Genomic DNA, 23,719 nt, shown 5'->3' with positions numbered 1-23,719 from the left:
TCATGAATGCAAGGGTGGATCAACATTAGAAAATCAATCAATGTAATAAATCACATTAATAGAACAAAAGAAAAGTATCAAATAATCCCCTCAATCAACACATAAAAGGCATTCGACAAAATCCAACAACTTTTCATGATAAAAACACTCAAGAAGCTGGAAATAGAAGGAAAATTCCTCAGTATAATACAGAGCATTATGAAAAACCCCACAGTTAACATCTTACTCAATGGAGGAAGACCGAGAGCTTTCCCAGTAAGATCAGGAACAAGAGAAAAATGACCACTCTCACTGTTAATAAGCACTGAAAAAGAAGTGCTAAGTCTGAGACAACAAAAAGAAATGAAGTACCAAACAAGGAAGCAGGAAGTGAAACAAACTCAGAGAGGCAACATGACTTGCCTAAAATTTCAAATTCATTCTCTTTTTATTAAAAATAAGTAACAAGAATCTAAGATGGAGGGAATAAAGAAAAAAAATGAAAGTAAAAATTTATACTACTATTAAACCTATACCACCACTCATCTGTTAGTTGGTCATACTGTGGTGGCTTGCATGTTGCTGTGATGCTGGAAGCTATATACCATCGGTATTTAATAGCGGATCACCTAGGAGGGCAGGTTTCAGCGGAGCTTCCAGACTAAGACAAACTAGAAGAAGGATGTGACAGTCTATTTTTGAAAAAACTGACCACTGAAGACCTTATGAATAGCAGTGAAACACTGTTTCACACAGTGTCAGAAGATGAGCTCATCAGGTTGGAAGGTACTCAAAATAGGACTGGGAAAGAGCTGCCTTCTCAAAGCAGATTGGACCTTAATGAAATGGATAGCATAAAATTTTTGGGATCTTCATTTACTGATGTGGCAGGACTTAAAATGAGAAGAAAAAGCTGCAAATTTTAATTTTTCCCATTAATAAGCAGAATGTGAAATGTACTAAGTATGAATCTAAGAAAACTGGATGTTGTATAAAGTGAAATGGAACACATAACATATTAGTATCCTAGGCATTAATGTCAGAAGGAAGATGGGGCAATCTACTTCCGTAGTGATACTGCCTCGGAAACCCAAGGAGGGGTCGCTATGAGTCGGGTCCGACTCGACAGAACATAACAACAGACATTAATGAGCTGAAATGGACTAGCACTGGCCATTTTGAATCAATCATATGGTCTACAACGCCAATAATGAAAATGTGAATAGAAATGGCATTGCATTCTGACATCTTAGAAGTTTTTAATATTTAGCTCTTTATGTTAAACTACATTTTTTAAAAAATACAATAAATGATCTCCAATTAATTATATATTGTCAAAAAAATACAAAAATAACATTTTAAGATCTATCCTGAAGTACAATGCTGTCACTGACAGGATATTTACATGCCTACAAGGAAGACCAGTTAATACTATTATTATCCAAATTCACACACCAACCACTAAAGACAAAGATGAAGAAATTGAAGATTTTGTTTTTTTAACCAAACACTGCACTCTGCAATTGACCTCACATGCAATCAAGATGCATCAATAAGCACTGGAGATTGGAATGTGAAAGCTGGAAACAAAGAAGCAGCACTGGTAGTTGGAAAATAAGGCCTTGGTGATAGAAATGACACTGGAGAGTGCATGAGGGAATTTTGCAAAATATAAAGTGGAAGACACAAAGGAAATGAATGAAAACAAAGATCTACACCACTATTAAATCTATACCACCACTCAACTATCAGTTGGTCTTACTGCTGTGGCTTGCATGTGGCTGTATTGCTGGAAGCAGTATCACCAATATTTTAAATACCAGCAGGGTTACCCATGAAGGACAGATTTCGGAGGAGTTTCCAGAATAAGACAAACTAGGAAGAATAAGGCCAGGAGCTGACTATAGAACAGATTTATCACCTACCCATATGTAAATTTAAGTGAATCTTAAGAAAATTAAAACAAGATTATGAGAGCCGAAATACAGCCTTGAGTACATCCTATCTGAATTTAGAGACCATCTTAAGAACAGATCTGATGCACTGAACACGAATGATCAAAGACCAGAAGAGCTGTGGGATGACATAAAAGAAGAAAGTAAAGACCATAATGGATGTCAGAAGAGACTTTGAAACTTGCTCTTGAATGGAAAGTAGCTAAAGTGAATGAAGAAATGATGAAGTAAAAGAGGTGGACAGAAGATTTCAAAGGGCAGTTGGAGAAAATAAAGTATTATAATGAAATGTGCAAAGACATGGAAATAGAAAATCAAAACAGAAGAAAATGCTTGGCATTTCTTAAACGGAAGGAAGTGAAGAACAATTTCAAGCCTCGAGTTGCAATACTGAAGGATTCTATGGGCAAATTACTGAACGGTGCAGGAAGCATTAAAAGAAGATGGAAGGAATACACAGAATCACTGCACCAAGAAAAATTGGTTGATGCTTAACCATTTCAAGAGGTAGCATGTGATCAAGAACCGATGGTATTGTAGAAGTCCAAGGTGCACTGAAGGACTGGCAAAAAACAAGGCTTCAGGAATTGATGATTACTCACTGAGAAGTTTTAACACATGGATGAAACACTGGAAGCCCGCACTCGTTTATGCCAAGAAATTGGAAGACAGCGACCTGGCCAACCAAATGGAGGAGATCCAAATTTGCACCCATTCCAAAGAAAAGAGATCCAACATAATGTGAAACTTATCAAACAATACCTTTAATATCACACAAGTAAAAGGTTGCTGAAAATAACTCAAATATGATTACAGAAGTACACAGACAGGGAATTGCTAGAAATTCAAGCTGGATTCAGAAGAGGACATGGAATGAGGGGTACCACTGCTAATGTCAGATGATCTTAGCTGAAAGCAAAGAACACCAGAAAAGTGTTTACCTGTGCTTTGCTGACTATACCAAGGCTGTTGACTGTCTGGATCGTAACAAATTATGAATAACATTGTAATTCCGGAAAAGTTAATGGTACTCATGAGGAATCTGCACATAGACCAAGAGGCTGTCATTCAAACAAAACAAGGGGATACTACATTGTTTAAAATCAAGAAGGGTGTGCATCAGAGTTGTATCCTTTCACCATACTTATTCAATCTGTTGGCTGAGAAAAAATCTAAGTAGGAATATATGAAGAAGAACGAGGGTGGCATCAAGATTGGAGGAAGAATCATTAACAACCTGTGATATGTAGATGGCATAACTTTGCTTGCTCAAAGTGAAGAATGCTTTAAGTACTTCCTGATGAAGATCAGACTACAGCCTTCAGTATGGATTCTACCTCAACATAAAACAAAAATCCTCACAACTGGACCAATACACAATATCATGATAAATAGAGAAAAGGCTGAAGTTGTTAAGGATTTCATTTTGCTTGGACCCACAATAAATGCCCATGGAAGGAGTAGTCAAGAAATCAAATGATGTACTTTATTGGTCAAATCTGCTGCAAAAGATCTCTTTAAAGTGTCAAAGAGCAAAGACGTCACGTTGCATCCTAGTGTGTGCCTGACCCAAGTCACTGTCTTTTTAATAGACTCATATGCATGTGACAGCTGGGCAGGGAATAAGAAAGACCCAGAAGAATTGATGCATTGAATTATGGTGTTGGCGAAGAATACAGAAAATACCATGGACTGCCAGAAAAATGAACAAATGTGTCTTAGAAGATGTACAGCTAGAATGCTCCTTAGAAGCAAGAATGGCCAGACTTCCTATCTCCTAATTTGGTCATGCTGCCAGCTGGGCCCAGCCCCTTGAAAAGGATATCATGCCAAATTATATAAAAATTGGTTAACTTTAAAGTGAGGGAAGAGAACCAGAATGGAAGATTTTTAGTAATTGGTATTCTTGTTTGTTACTGGTCAAGTGGATTCTAACTCATGGCATCCACATGTGTGAAGGATAGAACTGCTCCATGTGGTTTTTTCAAGCCTGTCACCTTACAGAAACAGATTGCCAGGCATGTCTTTAGAGGTGTCTCTGACCGGTTTTGAACCACCAACACTTTGGCTAGTGGTTGAGTGTTTACCCTGCCTGTGGACAATTTAATTAGGAGCCTCATTAGGCCAACATGCTAGACTAAACTACAGATATACTTTGAGCATTGACTCTTAATGTTTGGTCCCTTTTAGGATTCTAATGGAAGATATAAACTCTCATCCTCAAAAATAATCACATGTACATGACAAACTTTTTCATATTATTTCAGTGATTTAAAGAATGCCCTGAAGATCCTTCTAGAGTAGGTGGTCCATAAGTCCCAGGTAAGAATTCTATACAGAGGAATCAAATAGCCTCAAAGGGTCATAAAGAGTAATCAAATAACTGCTAATGCAACTGATGTCCACATTTGATTTAATAAAAAGCTTTAAAAAATGGCTCAATTCTGAAAAAACAGTCAATCACATCAACTAACTCAGCACTAGTCTGTAGTGGTGGAATTACCATCCTTTCTGTTCATTTTAGTATTTCAGTACTGTACTAATAGAGCAAGAAGAAAGGAGTCTTACTAACACTTAAAAGCTCCAGTTATATAGTTAGAAAATGCAAACACTTCTGCATCAATCTTTTATGTTACATGTGAGTTAAATTGCCCAATCAAAACTTCAGAGTAATGTTAGAAAGGAAAAAACAAACAAAACAAATAAACAAAATAACAAAATGCATGTCTATTAGTTTTTCCATCTCATATTATCTTATAAAATATTAAGTGATTAGAACAGAAGCTCTTCACCAGAAGAATATGACAGAAGCAAGTGTTATTAAAATACAAAATAAATGGAAACACCTCTTACTTTTTAACCTGTGGCAGTAAGAGTCTATCCGATCATCTGCCGAAAACCTAACATTGCCAAGTTAAATGCAACAATTAATTCAGTAATTATAGTAAAAGAAACATTATGTTAAGAGTAAAATTAGAAAAAAAGCATGGGAATAAAAAAGGTTCAAAACAAGGAATTTTTACAAATTTTATTTAAAATTTTTTTACCAGTGTTATTTAGAATGCATTCTTATATGCTAGAGCCACTGTCCTGGGGTGACTGCAATAATTTGCTTAATTAGGATTTCTAAAAATAATCAAAGAAAATTCACTTTCTCTTAAAAAATTTTATTTAGGATAATTTTGTCCAGTTTTCTCAACATCCAAGACAACTTCTAGTCTCAAGTAAGTTATGTCCAGCTGGGAAAGGGGTTCTTTCTTTGGGGTTTAGGGACATCTATGTCCCTAAGTGTCACAGATGGTTTGTGCTTAACTGCTAATTTATTAGTTGGTGGTTCAAACCCACCTAGTGGCACTGCTAAAGAAAGACCTGGCGATATGCTTGTTAAGATTACAGCCAAGGAAACACTGTGGGGTAATTCCATTCTGTTAACACATGGGGTCTTCATGAGTTAGAACTGACTCAACAGCAACTAATGTCAACAAGAGACATCTTAGAATTGGAAGCAGTTATTCCATTTGTAAATGAGTTAAGAAGTTGAATTAAGAGATGAAACAATACCAACCAAAGAGTTTCACAGACAGTGAACATTTCAGTGTGTTTGTTGTACATGGATTAAAAACAAGGTTTGACTTAATAGGTGAACTAACAATTTATGCTTTGTATTAGTAAAGGGAAATAATTATCAGCTATTAAACATTCAGGAAAATGTAAAAGGTTTAGGACTAGAAGGTCGTAATCATTTATGGAACAGAAAACTTTTAAGGAAATTAAATATTCTTTAAAAACAAGATTCCTACTGAGCTTTGAAGATACAAAGCTAATTTAAGGTAATTTATTTTATCTTACATTTAGTCTTTTCAGAGTAAGATGTACTTGTTTTAAAATATAAATACCTATGTAAGTTTCTATACCAATTATTTTTATTGTTTGAGATTAATCTACATCACTGTAATCTTCCATTGGTAGAAACATCAAAGATATTCATGTGAATTACAAGTATGGTTGGTTTTAACCAGCAAAGAATTTGAGACTAGAGGGTTGCATATGGCTCTGTCATTTATTAGTTGGGTGAGGGCCAGTTACTTTGTTTACTAATCTATAAAATAGAGACAAACACCACATCTATGAAGACTGTTATCAAGACATAATGAAACTGCATGGGTAAAAACACTTTTTAAATTCTAAAGTAAAAAATGGTAAGAAAAGAGAATATACGTATCATTTGTGAACTCTGAATTATTCTGGGCTTCTAAAAATAAGAATTGCATATATTCAGTTAAATATTTCAAACTAATCAAAGGTAAAAGTCTGGCATGAAGTAAAACAGTTTCTTATTTATCAGGTGATATGAAGGTTTTTTTTTTTTTTTTGGAGATATGGGAGCTCTGGGGGTATAGTGCCTAAGGCATTTATTTGACTGCTAACCAGAAAGCTGGTGGCTCAAACCCACCAGCCACTCCTTGGAAGGAAGGTTGGGCAATCTACCTTCGTAGAGATATTGCCTTGGAAACTCAAGGAGGGGTTGCTAAGAGTTGAATCAATTTGATGGCAGTAAGTTTTTTCTTTTTTTTTTGGCATGTAATAAGTCTTCTTAGCAATATTATTATTATTTGTAAAAAGTTAAACTTTTGAGTTCCCTAAAATAAATCGATGTTTGGACTGTTTTGAGAAATTAAAAACACAGCAAGAAAACAAAACATAAATCACTACAATTTTTTTCTCCCAATCTCTGGAAAGTAATTCCTAAAGATATGGTTGGTAAGTCACCAAGTCACTGTTTTAAAAGATACTTAAGATTTAAAATAATAAATTAACAAAAAGGAACTGAATTTTGAAGTCAGATTTACTTTGTATACACAATATGTGCCTAAAGCTTTGATAAAGCTTGTACTTTATCAAAGAGCTAAAAATCTCCTTGAAGACATATATAAGCAGGACCAACTACCTCCTTGAAAACAATTACAAGCTTGAACACATATAAGCATGACTGACAAAGATAAGCGTAAAAATAACATAATCCTCAATAATGTATAAACACTTTTTCATTTTAACCAAAAGATTTAGATCCATTTTTTGTTTTCATCTTCATCCTTCAGTTGGCTATCACTAAATACTTATTTGGTGATAGAGTTATCTACAGGATATACTTATCTACAGTAACAGAGACTAATGTAAGCAGATACAAAATTAAATGGTTTCTTTACAGCAATTATAATAGACAATTTTTTTTAATCTACGTAATTAAATTATTCTTACATCCAGCAGTAATAACTTTTCTAATGTCCTGGGAACAGCCATGCCAACTCTTTATAGCTTTATTTGGAAAAAATGCTGAATAAAATGGTATTTAAGAAATGATGGAGTAAAGGATATAAAAGGCACACACCCCTATAAGGATTACAACATTAACAGAAGTTAATGACCAACTGCAGTCTGTCAGGTCCATGCTCAGAATCTTTTCTTTCCATGCCCAAGAAATAAAAAATGTGTTTCTTTACACAAATAGACTTTTGTCTAAAATAGCTGCTGTACATTTTGTAGACAAGAAATTTCATTTTTGTTTGGTGAATTCTGCTTTAAGTAATTGTTAAATATATTTTTATTCAATTAGAAATGAATGATCGTAGTTTACCATTACATATACTTTATTATACACAACCAACTCAAGCAGTATTCATTCAAAACTTTTACGTCAAAGAAATGATATGCAGGACCACTTTCCTTCCTTCCACAACTACTATAGAAATTTGGTAGCAACTATCAAAATATAAACGTTTAGAAGCCAGATTTAAATCCTTAGCATCTCAAAATATTTTGGATGCTTTTAAGCATACTGGGGTAATAATGAAAATTATTTATAGGTTAATGGCATAACTAAAAATATACTCTCAAATTAATATATCTATTAGTTCTTTTAGTCCTTTAAAAAAAGAAAAGCTAAAAACAAACAAACAAACAAAAAAAAACCCCAAGTAATTTAAAGATCTGTATCAAGTCCATACTTCAAATATGGCATAATTCACAAGAAAAAAAAGGCATTAATAAAAGATTTAATACGAAGAAATATATAAGAACCAGTCTAACACAGGTCAAATTCCATTATAATAAACATAAAAATGATAACAATGAAATATTTAAAATGTCAAATAGCAGAATCAATATATCATATTCTGATAATTTCATTACAATATTCACTCTAAAATATTTAATGAAACAATGTTTTCCCAGAGTCTATCCATATAGTAGTAGGCATTAAGTGTAAGGAAAATTTAAACTTAATGTAATTTATTTAATAAGTAACATCCTCATTGTTCCAACACCTGTTTGTCTCCTCCCTTTACTCTGCCCCATCCCCCTTCTAAACTGGACACTAAGGGGACAGTGGGGCACTTGGACACTGAGGAGGAGATGGGAGCCACAGTCTTCCTGGAAGTCAGGGTCCACGCTCAGAATCTTCTTTCCTTCCATGCCCAAGATAGATAAGAGTTCATTCAGATTGGCCCTCTTCCAGTCAGGAAAATTTTCTAAAGTTACAAACCATCCAGCTAGAGGAAAGAAAGGAAAGGAAAAGATAAAAGGGAGAGAAGAAAGAAAGAGAAATGAAGGAGGGAAGAAAGAAAAGAGAAGAAGCTCCCATGTTGTCTTCTCAGTGTTCACAGAAGAATTAGGATAAAATATAACCTAATGAGCATGGGAAATCAAGGGTAGCATTTTTTTTTTTTAAATTGTACGAAAATACATATATCAAAACATTCACTAATACAACTACTTTCACATTTACAATTCAACGACACTGATTACATTTTTCATGTTGTGACACCATTATTAAGGGTAGCGTTTTTTTTAATTAAAGAAAAAGAAAAGATCCTATCACTTTTTGGGTTTTTCTTCTTGAAGTGAGTAGGGAGTAGCAAAATTTAACATATTATATATTCATAATTATTCAATCTTTTCCTTTAGAAAACCATTTAGGCCTCTGGATACTATAGACAACAAACCTATTCCTAGTAGTATAATTCAGCTGTTCCCAAACTTAACATTCTACTTCTCCTTTCTGTCCCAAAGATGGGTCTAAGAATAGAACTGCTGTATTACTGTTTTTGAAAGATCCCAGGTTATTCTGGTGATCAATTTGGTTTAAATAAATAAATTTTATTATAGATGTCTTTTATACTTCTAAAGGTGCAAACGTATACTGGCTTATAGCACTGTAAGATTTTTCAAATGTTCTTTACTTCCCTAGTTCAATGCAATTTAATGCTTTTTACACACAGGGTTTACCAAGAAATCAAAGAAGGATGCCTATTTCTTAGATAAGACTTATATAAACTGTTAAAGCAGATATGTTAGGTATTTTTCAGGGAAGACTAATTGTAAAATAGGGCTAATGTAACAAACAAAGAGAAGGAAGGACATGCTATAATTTAACATAAAAATACTAAGCCAACAATAAATACCAATTTCTTTAACACGCACACATTTTAAAATTAAGCAAAAGCCTGGAGATTACATCACAAGGAGCAAAATAGCTACTCTAAAATATTTACATAGGAACATATGAACGGTTTATGTAAGATAAACTAGTTTCCTTAAAGCTGATGTAGTGTGGATATCACTTTTAAGTTTCAAATGAGTCTATTAGATATTAAAACTATCTGCCAACTCTATTCTAGCACTTTGGTTCCAATTAATTACTCTGTAATTAGTTACACAATAAACAAGTTAAAGAACAAGTCTCAGGAGTTGTACCACTCAGAAAAATTAAGTAGTTCCACAGAACTAAGACTATTTAAAAAATGAATGATAATAGCAAACATTTACATATAGCATTTGCTATGTGCCAGAAATTGTTCTAAACACTTTACACATTATTAACACATTTTAAAATTCGTAACAACTATAAAAGCTAGGTCACTATTATCATTAATACTTTACGGATGAGGAAATAGCAGCACAGTGCAGATAAGGAACTATGAGCAAGATCACATAGTAAGTAGGAAAAGTGAATCTAGATGGCCTTGCCCCAGAGTCTGTGCTCTTAAAACACTACTTTATGGTGCCTTTATTTCTTAGGGAGTTTGCAGGTTAGCTGTGAATATGTGCAAAATCATGTGAGGTAGTGTCTGACTTCCTCTAACTTCACCAGGAGAGAGGAGGATCAAGATTAACATCAACAGCCTAACACTGATTTCTACGAGGCAAAGGTTACATATGCCTCCACTCTCCAACCTTTTTACCAATTCTGACACCAATCGTCCCTCCGATGGCATGCTGCTTCTCTGCTGGGTTTGATAATCCACAGCAATGGACACACAGACAATACTCATGATTTTGGGGTTTATTTGGGAAGTAACAAGGAGCTCTGGTGGCGTAGTGTCTAAGGCATTTGACTGCTAACCAGAAGTTTGGGAGTTCAAACCCACCAGCTACTCTGTGGAAGGAAGACTGGGCACTCTACTTCTGTAAACACTCACTGCCTCGGAAAACCAAAGGGGGTTGCTATGAGTCGGAATTGACTTGATGGCAGTGAATTTGCTTTTTTTTTAGGGAAGTTAACAAGTTATAATTCAGGATCAGGAATGCTTAGTACACAGTTCTTCAATCAGGATAGCTTCCCTCAGCTGTGCCCCACAGTAAGTCTCTCTCTGGCCCTTGGCCTGGTTTCTGCCCAACTTCAGCAAGTGTTACAAAGCTCTTTTAGTTCTGCCAATAACAATGCCTTGAGGCACTCCACTCTGCCAATAAGGCTTCTGCCCAAAAAGGCACTCAGTTTTTGTGCACCATGGACCAGGAAGCCCACACTCTGTCTTGTACCAGTCTCTTGGTTCTGCTGCCTTTGTAGCTGCCATTTCTTTGCTTCTGCTTCTTGTCGTCTCTTGCAATTTCCAGTGTCACAGCTTTTTATCTCCTGGATTGAGGATGTTCAATGCAGGGATCTTAGATCCAAAGAACATACTCAAGCTCTTCTTTCTTGATGGTAGTGAGATTCTCCCCTTTTTCCACCTCTGGGACGGCTCATTTTAAGCCTAGCAGGATTGCAAAACTGGCATACCTCATTTAAGGAGCTCTGGAGGCATAGTGCCTAAGGTATTTGACTGTTAACCAGAAAGTTGGTGGTTCAAACCCACCAGCCACTCCGCAAAGGGAAGACTGGACAATCTACTTCTGTAAAGATTTACTGCCTCAGAAACCCAAAGGGGGTTGCTATGAGTCGGAATTGACTGAATGGCAGTGAGTTTGGTTTTTTTGGTTGGTGGTACAATGCCTAATACATCTTATTATTAACTAGAAGGTTGGTGGTTCAAACCCACCAGTGGCTCCAGCAGAAGGAAGATGGGGTAATCTACTTCTGTAAAGATTTACTGCCTTGGAAACCCAATGAGGGTTGCTATGAGTTGGAATTGACTTGATGGCAGTTAATTTGTTTTTTTGAGTTTATACTTCATATGCATGGTCCTAGAGGAGCTCTGGTGGCATAGTACCTAAGGCATTTGACTGTTAACCAAAAGGCTGGCAGTTCAAACTCACCAGCCACTCCTCAGAAGGAAGACTGGGCAATATACTTCCTTAGAGATACCTCTTCAGAAATCCAAGGAGGGGTTTGCTATTAGTCGGATCTGACTTAATGGCAGTGAGTTTGGTTTTGGTTTTTATCCCCACAGGGGTGCCAGGCACCTTATTTATTATTAGCAAGGTTTGCTATCCTCTTGGTGGGCCACAAGCATGTCACATTTGCACAGTCACACACAGTCACATTTGGTGGGAGTTACAAATGGCTGGAAGAGTCATATTAAGTAATTCACTGCATCATAATATGAGACATGAACACAAATAACAGTACAAGGAAATATAATTAATTCATTCAGTAAATATTTTTAAGATAGGAATCATGAGAAATTTAGGTGAACAAAGATGATTTGCTTAAGAAAAAGTTTTACTTAAACATTTCAGTATATGGTTATTTCACTGCATGACTGAAAACAGGTGTTCTCATTTAATACAGTCAATAACTTTATGTAGGATGGGTGACAATACATATAGGTGATAGGTTCCAAGGCTAAGTTTTGCTAAATTTGGTCTCAAGGGAGGAAAATGAGGCAAACTGCCATCCTTACTCTCTAATGCTACAGAAACTTATAACATGATTCTTAAAGTCTCAACCAGAAGTGGAAACATCTTTAAGGACCAATGCTTTTTCTGAGGATAGATGTACATTTAATGTTACTTTTAAAGAGCTATGGGAGCCTTGAGTGTCCTTTACAAGTACTGCCTTTTGCCATAATTGTTAGCTGCTGCTGAGTCAGCTCTGACTCATGACAACTCCATGTGTGCAGAGTTTTCAAGGCTGTGACCTTCCAGAGCAGATCACTAGGCATGTTTTCCAAGGCATCCCTGGGTGGGTTCAAACTGCCAACTTCTTGGCTAGTAGTCTAGTGTGTAATTGTTTGTGCCACCCAAGGACTCCTCTTTGGCCATAGCTATTTAGCAGTGGTGATTCAAGATTAGATATATATGTATGACGTGGTTCAGGGCTGATAAAGAATGATCAGAGTACCTACAGTCTCAGCAGGAGTTACTATGGATTCAGAATCTGCTACCAACAAATATAAAGTGTCCCTTTCAATGATATAATCACTTAAAAACAATCACTTGTCTTGAATCACTTTATATTTTATTCTAATGGTTTCAGGTTCACAGACCTAGAACACATATAATATCCTTTACTTAACTTCAGTCTCCAAATAAAGCAGTGATGATAGAAAGATATGACAAAAATCAAGAATAAGGAGTATTGTTCTTAATTCACCTTAGCTTTATACCATTGTTTGTGGGGTACTGGAGATGGTGAAATAGACTTGAATTGGTAATAACCAAATTTCCAAAGGACCATAATCATTACAGTATCTGTTCCATGCTATTTCTCTTTCAGGCAAAAATTTCTTAAAAAAAAAAAAAAAAAAAAAAAAATTCAGAGATGTATCTAACACTGAAAAAAAAATGTTTCTGCAAATAACTGATAAACTTAGGAAATGTTCACTTTTACTAATTCATATATATTATAAAAATAACTTTCCTCCAGAGGGGAAGGCCCTCAAAGAGATGGTTTGACATGGTTGCAGCGGTGGTGGGCTCAAGTATAGCAAGAGTCATGGCTGGCTCAGGACCAGGCGGTGTTTCGTTCTGCTGTGCATAGGGTTGCTATGAGTCAGAGACAACTTGATGGCACCTAATAACAACAACAACAACAATTTTCCTCCATCAAACTGACAAGGATTTTGGCATTATGTTACATGTTTTATGGGCAAGGTAAAACTGGAACCATCAGACTCTCCTGGTACAAAAGCAAATGGAAATAAGCTTTCAGGAAGGTAATTTTAATCAAAAGTCTTAAAGCCATTCATTTCCTTTAACTGGGTAAGTATCTAAGACTGTATTCTAAAGATGCCATTACAAGTTCAAAGATTTATTACAAAGATATGAATTGAAGCATTATTCATAACAGTAAAAAGCTGTAAATTTGAATATACCCAAGACCACAATGGTTAAACTAGGTATGGTAAATTCTTAGACTCAAATAATATTCAGGCAAAAAAATTTTCCAAATATATTTAGATATAAGAAATGTTCACAATAAGGAAAAAGGCTATACTATATTAAAATGTATAGCCTGGGAAGATGTGTAGAGAAATAAAGCAAACCATATTTTATTTCAAAGATAGCATAAATCATTCAAATGTAGTATCTTTGGCTTTGTAGTCCCATTTGGATATAATATAGTCAAGAAAACAGTTTCAGAATTTATAATTATTCTTCAAATAAATGGCTAGATTTCTTTTATAACAGCAAGTTAAAAGCATAAACAAGTTCTCTTTATTTCTTTAAAATAACCACTGCTGTTTTTGTTGTTATGTATACCACTGAGGAAATTAAATTCCAACACTTACATAAAGGTAAAGCTTTATGTGATATTCCAAGTAGTTATTTCTAATAAATTCATAAAAATGAAACCATGAAAATAAATTGTTGAAATAGGCAAAACAAATAAGACTTATTCTTAAGGCGGGGGAAAAAAAATAACCTAAGAATCAGGCAATGACAGAACATCATTATGCAAATAACTCTAAACTATGAAAGTTTCATTAACATACAATAACCATTCCCACTTTATAAATTTTTGAGAGGTAATTTAATTTGCAATAAATAATTCTTCTTAAAAAAAGAAAGTAAATACATATTTTCACTAGAGGTCAAATAAAACTTACCTAAAAATGGAAAATCAAATATGGTGCAAGAGATAGTGGCAGAATTTTTAGAGCCATTAGCTTTGCAAGCCCAAGATAAGGAACAAAGGACAGAATAAATAAATCTGTTAGCAAATGCTAAAATGACTGAATAAAAAGGGGAAAAATATCATGAAAAAAGGGGAGAGAGATAAAAAACCAACATACCACCTCTCAGACCGAAATAAACAATAACAAAAACTTTCTTTTTAAGTATGTATGAGGTAGGAATGCAAGGGAGGGAGTGTGATTTGGAGAGGCCAAGAAAGAAGAGTAGATAATTCAAAAATTTAAAAATAAAGCATTCACATTGTCTGTCATGGTCATTCATACCAACAACAGGAACAGAGGTAGACATGCAAATTTCTTAAAGGAAATAAATAATAAATTTGATGAACCTGAATTTTAAAAAGGAAGGTTATCAGAACATTTTAGTAAAATATTTAGTGCCGGCTTTTGATTTTGTTTGTGTTATATGATAAACTCTGACAGAAACTGGTGTTCTTTAACATAATGACTTCAATTAAATATAAAAACGAAAAACTGTTTCCACAACATATCAACATAGAAATGGTCTCTGTTTTTGAATAGCAGTAACTAAGTAAGCATTTTACGCCTCAAAACACAAGTAGAGAGAACACACAGTAAATGGAAGGTAGGAGAGAAGCATGCTGTTAACTTATAGTACTCTGAAATGAACCAGAAGTAAAGATGCAATAAAGGCAACAACAAAATTGATGGAAATACTAAAGGGTGGTGTATAACACCATTTCAAGTCTATATGCAAGATGGGAGAAACAACAGGAATAGGTGTTAAGAGTTTGATTGACTGTTAAATAAAACAGGGTTGGTGATGATTACTGGTTCATTTTCATCTAGGTGGCTCAAAAGAAATGCATCTATCTAGGTTATATGGGGTACACAGGCTGGACAAAAATTTATATCTGTAGGAAAATATCCTAAAATTTTCATAAGATGAGAGAAGACCTGTAGATAATACATCAATTTGTATTTGTGCCTCTTCCGCCATCCCTCACTCTTAATTTCTCTTTCCCATCCTGTGACTAAATCACTGTTACAATTTGCATTTAGCTTAATATGTCATATTTGTCTAAAACCTAAAAAAAAAAAATCACTAAGTTAAGCTATTTCATAATTTCCCTTAATTGATCTCTTTCCCATAATCAAAACTAAAAAGGATAGAAATTTGCATAGAAAGACAAGTAAATGTTTGGTCTGTCTAGAGTGCAGATACCTATCAACTTCGTAGCACTTAACCAGCCCAAAATGTCCTAGGAACCCCAAACCTGACATCTTACTTAGATGTTTTAGTAATATCTTAAATTGAACCAGCCTAAAAATCAACTCTTGGTAGCCTCCCTGTTCTGGTTACCTAGTACTGTTCTGACAGGAAATATATCACAAATAGGATGGCTGAACAAACAGGAGTTTATTCTCTTACAATTTGGAGGCTTTAAGTCCAAATTCAAAGTGCCAGGCTCTAGCAGCTAGGTGAAAGCCTCTCAGCCTTGGGCTTCAGCTCTGCCTCCAGCTCCTGGCCCACTGAAGCTAGAGGCTTTTCTTCATTCAGACAGCTGCTGGCTGCTGAGGATGAGAATCCCAACGCTGACAAGTAAAAAGGCACAGTCCTGATGTTACCAAACCACATGGCAGGCCATTAATTTAAGTCCATTTTAAGTCTCAAGGTTGGCAGAGCATGGCAGGCTGGTGAACAATGACACGGCTACATACAAGGTCCAAGTGTGCCATAGGCTAGAGACCATTCCCAAGGCTTCTCCTTATATACAGGAAGCAGACCACATCCCAAAGGCAGCTACTCAGCTGCTTATGGTAGATCCCACCATGGAGTTGATTGCCAGTCTCATCACGGGAATAACTACCACCAGCTGCCCAGCCACTCAACCAGGCCTAGTCAAGTTGACACACAAAGATTACCATCACACTCCCTCAAGATAGCTCCTCTGTGTGGTGTAGTGAGTTGTATAGTATGGCTTTTCTAGCCATAGTCTTTGTAACTCCCAATGGAGCACTGGGTGAGACCATGGAAATATGCGTCAACTTGGCTGGGCAGCTGGTAATAGTTATTTCCTGTAATGAGACTGGCAATTAACTCTGTGGTGGAATTTGCCATGAGCAACTAAGTAGCTGCTTTTAAATTCCTGATTGTTAGTCATCCACCTGGGGTATTTCTGTTGGTGCAGCATGAAGTAATCTTCTGGGATAGTTTGTGCTCTCTCAGGTGTGTAGAACTCTGATGTTGGAACTGGTTAGTTTTGCCACTCTGCCAGGCTTAAAATGAGCCTCCCACAGAAGTAGAGAGAGAATCTCACTGCTGGCTGAGAGATGGTGGCAGTGGAACCAAGAGGCATGGGACAGAGCGGCAGGCTTATCTGGCCCACAGAGGCAGAGGCCAGGCCTAGAGGCCAAGGGACCGAGAGGCGTGTCTAAGGGCACAGCAGAGGGGAGACTATCTTGATGGAAGAACTATATCCTGAATGCGTTCCGGAACTTGAATTGTAGCCTGTTGCTTCCCTAATAAACCCAATAAACTGTGAGTTCTGTGTGCCACTGCAGCAAATTATGGAATCCAGCAGAGAGGTAGTGGGTGTTGCGAGAGGGATGGTTGGTGTCAAGGTTGGTAAGAGGGCTTGAGGGTGGCGGCATGTCTGGCCTCATAGGAATAGGCCTTGGCCTGCTGATGGTGATTCTATCTTCTTGTGTAGTTAGAGGAGTTCAAAAGATGCAACCTCCTTGCCCCTTTAGCACTCTGCAATCTTCTTCACTGTAATTAATTGCAACTTCAAAGTTGCTTGGGCAGAAAACCTTGGTATAATCCTAGACTTTCCTCTTTGTTGTTGTTGTTATGTGCTGTTGAGTTGACCCTGACTCGTAGCGACCCCTCCTTGGGTTTCCGAGGCAGTATCACTACGGAATTAGGATTGCCCAACCTTCCTTCCAAGGAGTGGCTGGTGGGTTTGAACCGCCAGCCTTCTGGTTAGCAGTCAAGTGCTTTAGCCACTATGCTACCAGAGCTCCATATTCAATCTATTGCCAATTCTATTGGCTCCACTTTCAAAATATAACAAGATCTGATTACTTCTCACTGATATGTCCCCATTTTATATTATCTGGATTATTTTACCAGCCTCCTAACTAGTCTTCCTAATTCCACCCATGTCATCAGTTTATAGTCTATCTTGACACACTAGGAGGAGCTCAGGTGGCATAGTGGATAAGGCATTTTGCTGTTAACCTGAAGGTCAGCAGTTTAAACCCACTCTGCAGAAGGAAGATGGAGTGATCTACTTCCATAAAGATTAACAGGCTCAGAAACCCGATGGGAGTTGCTATGAGTCAGATTTGACTTGATGGCAGTTAAGTGTGACACAATAGACAAACTGATATTTTTCTTTTTAATTCCAGTCAGATTACATCACTACTTTGTTCAAAATTTTACAATGGGTCCCAATTTGCTCCCAGTAAGTCAAAGTCCTCACAACATTGAAACTGGGTTCTCCATTACCTCTCTGAAATCATCTACTCCTCTCCACCTAGCTCACTGCAATGCAGGAAAGCTGCTGGGCTTGTTTACTCCTCAAATACTAGTCATCTTTCAAGGCCTTTAAGATATTATCTATATTTGGAATACTCTTCTTTCATATTGACATGTGGCTTACTTCTTCACTTCCTTCTAGTCTTTATCTAACCCAGCTACTCAGGGAAGCATTCTGTGATGACTAATTGAAAACTGCCAAGCCCTATCCCAGGACTTCCTATCTCACTTGCCTATTTTGTTTTTCTCTACAGCACTTACCCTTCTAATATAACTTACTTAGTTTATCATGTTCCCCACCACAACAGATTACATGCCCTAAAAGGGCACTTTTTTTTAAATTACCATTTTGGTCACTGTTTCTCTCCAATGTTTAAAACTATGACTAGTATATAATAATGTGTTGAATAAATTAGCAAAAGAATCTCCCAAATCTTTTGCCCTCACCTAAAATAAGGAAAGAAGTTATTTTTCATGGCTAAACAAAGTGACTGCTATATAAAAATAAAATTTAAATTAAATCTGAAATGGTAATGAAGTGATTTATTAGCGTTTTGGTTTCTATCTTTTAATTGTGATATAGCAAGTCCCCAGGTGGTGCTGATGTTGCTAGTCTGGGGAGCACACTCAAAGAACACTTTATAGGTTATACTAAAAGGTTATACTAAAAAACTAAACATGCATTCTTTTCACAGTCTAATGTTAATTAGTACTTTTACGCCCCCTTCCCAAGGTCTTGAGAACATTTTAATTATATTTGTCCTCCTTTTAACTTACATTCCATTATTGCCAAGTATTTAATTATACATATTCTTTAAATCCAAGAAAATATTGTTATCCGGATCATTTTCCTTCTGCCTTAAAAATATCCTTTAAGGTTTCTTCTAGTTTAGGTCTGCTAGTAGAAAATTCTTTGGTTTTCACATATCCAAAAATGTCCTTATTTTACTTTCATTTTGAGAGATTTTTCACTGGATACAGAACTCAAGGTTGCTAAGTATTTTCTGTCATATACTAAAGATCTGCTTTCATTTGTCTTCTGGCTTCTGCTGCTTCACTGAGAAGCTGGCTGTCAGTCTTACTGCTGTACCTCTAAAGACAATTTCTTTTTCTCTGGCTGGTTTAAGAATTCCACATGGATCTGATTTTCAGTTTTTTTACTGTGATGTTCCTAAGTTTGATTGTTCTACCACCATCAGTAGTCATGTGATCAGACAAAATAGACTTTAAGTTACTTAGCTTTACAGATAGACATAGGCAACTGAGCATGCACAGTATCTTCAAACACAAGAGGCTGGACAACTACTCACATGCAAAGCTTCACGGACCTCTTACCCCACCCATACAAAGAGTATGCACATTTGCCAGAGACAAAGCTGAGGTGTCCCTGGTTTTCTGTGAGTCTTGTAATGTCTAGTTTACATAGATATAAGACCTATGTGTCAACTCACAGTTCTTTCAGTACAAATGCAGTCTCACAGAAAGTTTCATAATAGATATAACCAGCACCTAACATATTCCATATGTGGTTTAACTTAGTACATTTCCAAGGACATAGTGCTATGAGAAGGCAGACCTAGGGTGCAGGCTTGATGTTAAACCTTTATTAACAATGTAGATTTCTTGTCACTCATTATCTGGAGTCCAAGCCTTCTTGAATCTCTACCTTGATGTCTTTTGTCAATTTTGCAAAGTTGTCAATTACTTACTTCATCTGTGTTATTTCTCTTCTTTCTTTATTTAGCTCTCCTACTGACTATGTAGGGAGCCCTGGTAGTGCAATGGTTAAGCTCTGTCTTGTTTGTTGATTGAAAGGCTGGTAGTTTAAACCTACTAGTGGCTTAGTGAGACAGAAGACCTAGTGATGTGCTCTTATAAAGATTACAGTTGAGGAAACCATATGGGACAATTATCCTCTGTCATATAGACAGACAGATGCTATGAGTCAGAAACAATAGCACACAAAAACAACATTGAATATATTAAACTTTCTTACTTGGTCCTTGTTCTAGTTACCTAGTGCTGCTCTGACAAGAATATATCACAAATGGGATGGCCTTAACAAACGGGAGTTTATTCTTACATTTGGAGGCTTTAAGTCCAAGTTCAAAGTGCCAGGCTCTAGCAGCTGGGTGAAAGCCCCTCAACTTTGGGGTCCAGCTTTGCCTCCTGCTCCCAACCCACTGGAGCTGAGAAGCCCCAAGGTTGACAAGTAAAAAGGCACAGTACCGATGTTACCAAACCACACGGCAGGCCATTAACTTAAGTCCATCTAAGTTCCAAGGTTGGCAGAGCATAGCAGGCTGCTCAACAAAGACACGGCTACATGTAAGGTCCAAGAGTGCCATAGGCTAGAGACCATTTCCAAGGCTTCTCCTTATATACAGGAAGCAGACCACATCCCAAAGGCAGCTACTCAGCTGCTTGTGGTAGACCTCACCATGGAGTTGATGCCAGTCTCATCATGGGGAATAACTACCACTAGCTGCCCAGCCACTCAACCAGGCCCAGCCAAGTTGACACACAAACATAACTATCAAAGTTCTCTATCTGTCTTTTGTATTTTCCACATTTTTATTTCTCTATGCTTCCTTTTGTGTATTTTCTCCTAACTTACCTACCAGTTCATAAATTCTCTCTTTAATTATGTCTTATCTGCCATTTAATCAACCACTGAGTTAAGACTAAAAAAAGTTAAAGTTAAGACTATAGTGATTATATTTTTGTAGCTCTAGAATTTTCATTTTTTAGTTTTCAGTTCCCAAATGAAATTCTCCATCTTGTCTTTCATCTTGTAAACACACTGCTATTGAGTAGATTTTGATTCACAGTAAACCTATAGGATAGATAGTATAGAACTGGCCCATACAGTTTCCAAGGCTGTAAATATTTATGGAAGCAGACTGCCACATCTTTCTCCCATGGAGTGGCTGGTGGGTTGAACTGTTAACTTTTGGTTAGCAGGCAAGTATTTTAACCACTGTGCCACCAGGGCTCCTTAAATCAAATCCACTGCCATCAAGTTGATTTCAACTTATAGCAACCACATAGGATTGAGTAGAATTGCCCCATAGGACTTCCAAGGCTATATATCTTTACAGGAGCTCTGGTGGTGTAGTGCCTAAGGCACTTGACTGCTAACCAGAAGGCTGGCAGTTCAAATCCACCAGCCACTCCTTGGAAGGAAGGTTGGGCAATCTCCTTCCATAGTGATATCGCCTCGGAAACCCAAGGAGGGGTCGCTATGAGTCGGATCCGACTCAACGGCAGTGCGTATACATCTTTACGGAAGCAGACTGCTTTATCTTTTATCCCATGGAGGGGCTGAAAGGTTTGAACCTTTTGTTTAGCAGTGGTATGCTTTAACCATTGCACTACCAGAGCTCCCTAAGGCCTCATCTTGTAAGCATGGTTATTTTTAAGGTGTCACTGGTAACTTCAATATCCAGAGCTGCCATCATTTTGTCTGTTTTTTATGCTTGTTTCATTTATGCTGTCTTCTCTTTATCTATGCCTCTTTATTTTTTGTGCCATAGTTATTGTATTTGCAAAACAAAAGTATAAATGAAGTTCTTTAAGTTTTCATCTTCCAGGTACCTGTGAACACTTGAATTGATTTCATGGTTTGAAATGGTATAAAGTTGAATTGCCATCACTATGAGGACTTCTTTTTTCCTTGTTTAACCTAACCTACAGTTTTTTGGGGTCCTAAACCAAAGTGAGTTAACCCATACAGTGTTAAGTGCTCGACTCCAATTTCTCCGTTCTTGTGAAGTGGCCTTAAGTATTTGCAGCCACTCCATCCAAACTGGTAAATGATTATAAGGCCAAAGTAGATTCAAATGCTATGTTCATATTCCTAGTCTGGCAATTCTCTATCTTTTTGCTCTCCAATGTTAGAATAGGTTTTTTGCTTTTACAATAGTTGTTCTAATCTTTTTAGTTCTGTTTAGTGGGAGGTTTGGTCTAAATTACTTAGTTTGCTTTTACCAAGTTGAGCCACAGATGTTGAAACAAGTTCGCATATAAATCTAATTAAAAGCTAAACCGCACCTAGAACTCAGGTATTTTAAAGAACTCATGACCTCGGAAAGAAGGTTGGGCAATCTACTTCCATAGTGATATTGCCTCGGAAACCCAAGGAGGGGTCGCTATGAGTTGGGTCTGACTCCACGGCACACAACAACAACAATAACAACATGAAGTCAAAAATTTCTGTGTCAAAAACAGAACCAATGAGTAAGCACATAAAAAGCTATTTATAAAAAGATGACAATAATAAACATTTACATAAATAAGGATAGTAGAAGTAATTATTCATAAATTATAGAAAAGCTTGTAACTTAGAATGTATAACTAATGGAAAAGTTAGAGAATTTTTTTTACAATCTAGAAATTCAACTTTCTCATAAAGGAATTATACGTGTTAACATATTCTTATATAGGTATATTCTGTACAGAAAAGTCCTACACTGGAACAGTATTAAATTAGTACACATATAAGGCCATTCCCTTTTATCTGAACCAAATTTTCTTCTTCATATTAAAACAGCAGTTTCAGTTAGACATTTATTGAATATATGTACTACATATGATCATTAAGGATAATGAAGCATAGTGTGTGCTCTGGAGGAATTTAATTTCAGAGGAGAGGTTGGATATTAAAGAGACAATGTGATAACAGCTATAACAAAAGTGTGCACAAGATACTACGGAAATGCAATACAAAGCAAAAAATAAAATGCTTGTCACATAACAATTCATATTTAAACTTTAAAAACTCTACTTATATATAAATGAATTATTATATGATACATCAAAGTGAAAAAAAAATTACATGAAACTTACCCCATCTGGCAGAGCCCTCCAGCACACAGCACTAACAAATTCATTTGTATCATCCTCTTTTCTGTCTTTGTCCAGAACACTTTTGACTGTGTCAAACTTAAAAGTGAGCAATGTCTTAGAAAGTCCTTTATAGTACAGGTAGAGAGAGTTGTTCTCACTTCCTGAAAATAAATAAATAAATAATAAATTTTTAGAATGGGAGAATTCAGAATTAGGAAATCACATGTTTTATAGTATTTCTCTCCCACATTTTTACTTAAAGACCAAAAACCTCTTATGGTCTAATTTGAAAGATCAGATCACAGGATTCCTTGGCAATCATGTGAGAAAAGAATTTGTAGACCAAAATTACACTTTAAAATTACTATTAATGTTATAACAATATTCATAATTTTAAGGCTGAAACTACCACCCACATAAAATCATTTACAGGAGAAGTCTATAGAACTAAAAAATTATTAGTATAGCACGAATCTTAAATACATTTAGAAATATCTCCACCTAGACAGAAAAAAATTGCCACACTTACACAGGCAAATTTTAATAGCTTACAAAATTTATTTCTCATTCCCCATAAAGGCATTACTCTGATTATCTTAGTATCTAGAACCCATAGTTTTGAGTGGCCTACAAAGGCAGGATGATTGTGTGAAAGATTTGCTTTGGTATGTTTAGGATAACACACATGTAAAGAGGGCCAACTTCACTAAATACAGGGAAAGTAATTTAAAAGTACAGATGAAAATTCATATAATCAGGCATTAGGTATTAGGGGATTTGAACAGTACCAAAAATTTGCTTTTTCTACTTCTGACTTAGATTTGTATAAATTATCAACAATAAAAGGCATAAAATAGACCAAGGCTATACAAACAGACTGATTAATGAACAGATTATTGTTGTTGTTATGTGCCATCAAGTCGGACCAGACTCACAGCAACCCCTCCTTGAGTTTCCAAGGCAGTATCACTACGGAAATAGATTGCCCCATCTTCCTTCCAAGGAGTGGCTGGTGGGTTTGAACTGCCAGCCTTCTGGTTAGCAGTCAAGTGCCTTAGACACTATGCTACCAGAGCTCC

The 23,719-nt window shown here is 36.2% G+C and overlaps 1 protein-coding gene across 1 annotated transcript in view; it reads right to left on the bottom strand.

Moving 5' to 3' along the window:
* The window catches only part of COP1 (COP1 E3 ubiquitin ligase), a 377,440-nt gene that overhangs the window by 34,566 nt on the left and 319,155 nt on the right, over nt 1–23,719 (bottom strand). The window contains exon 18 of the mRNA XM_007947084.2: nt 22,641–22,801. Within this exon, the coding sequence (XP_007945275.2) occupies nt 22,641–22,801 (161 nt within the window). The remainder of the gene's footprint in view (nt 1–22,640; nt 22,802–23,719) is intronic.

Source organism: Orycteropus afer, unplaced genomic scaffold (genome assembly GCF_000298275.1).
Source record: "Orycteropus afer afer isolate SDZICR_OR568_19922 unplaced genomic scaffold, OryAfe1.0 scaffold00175, whole genome shotgun sequence".
Taxonomy (NCBI): Eukaryota; Metazoa; Chordata; class Mammalia; order Tubulidentata; family Orycteropodidae; genus Orycteropus; species Orycteropus afer.
Note: the sequence above shows the minus strand (reverse complement) of the source record. Positions and strands in the feature narration are given on the sequence as shown.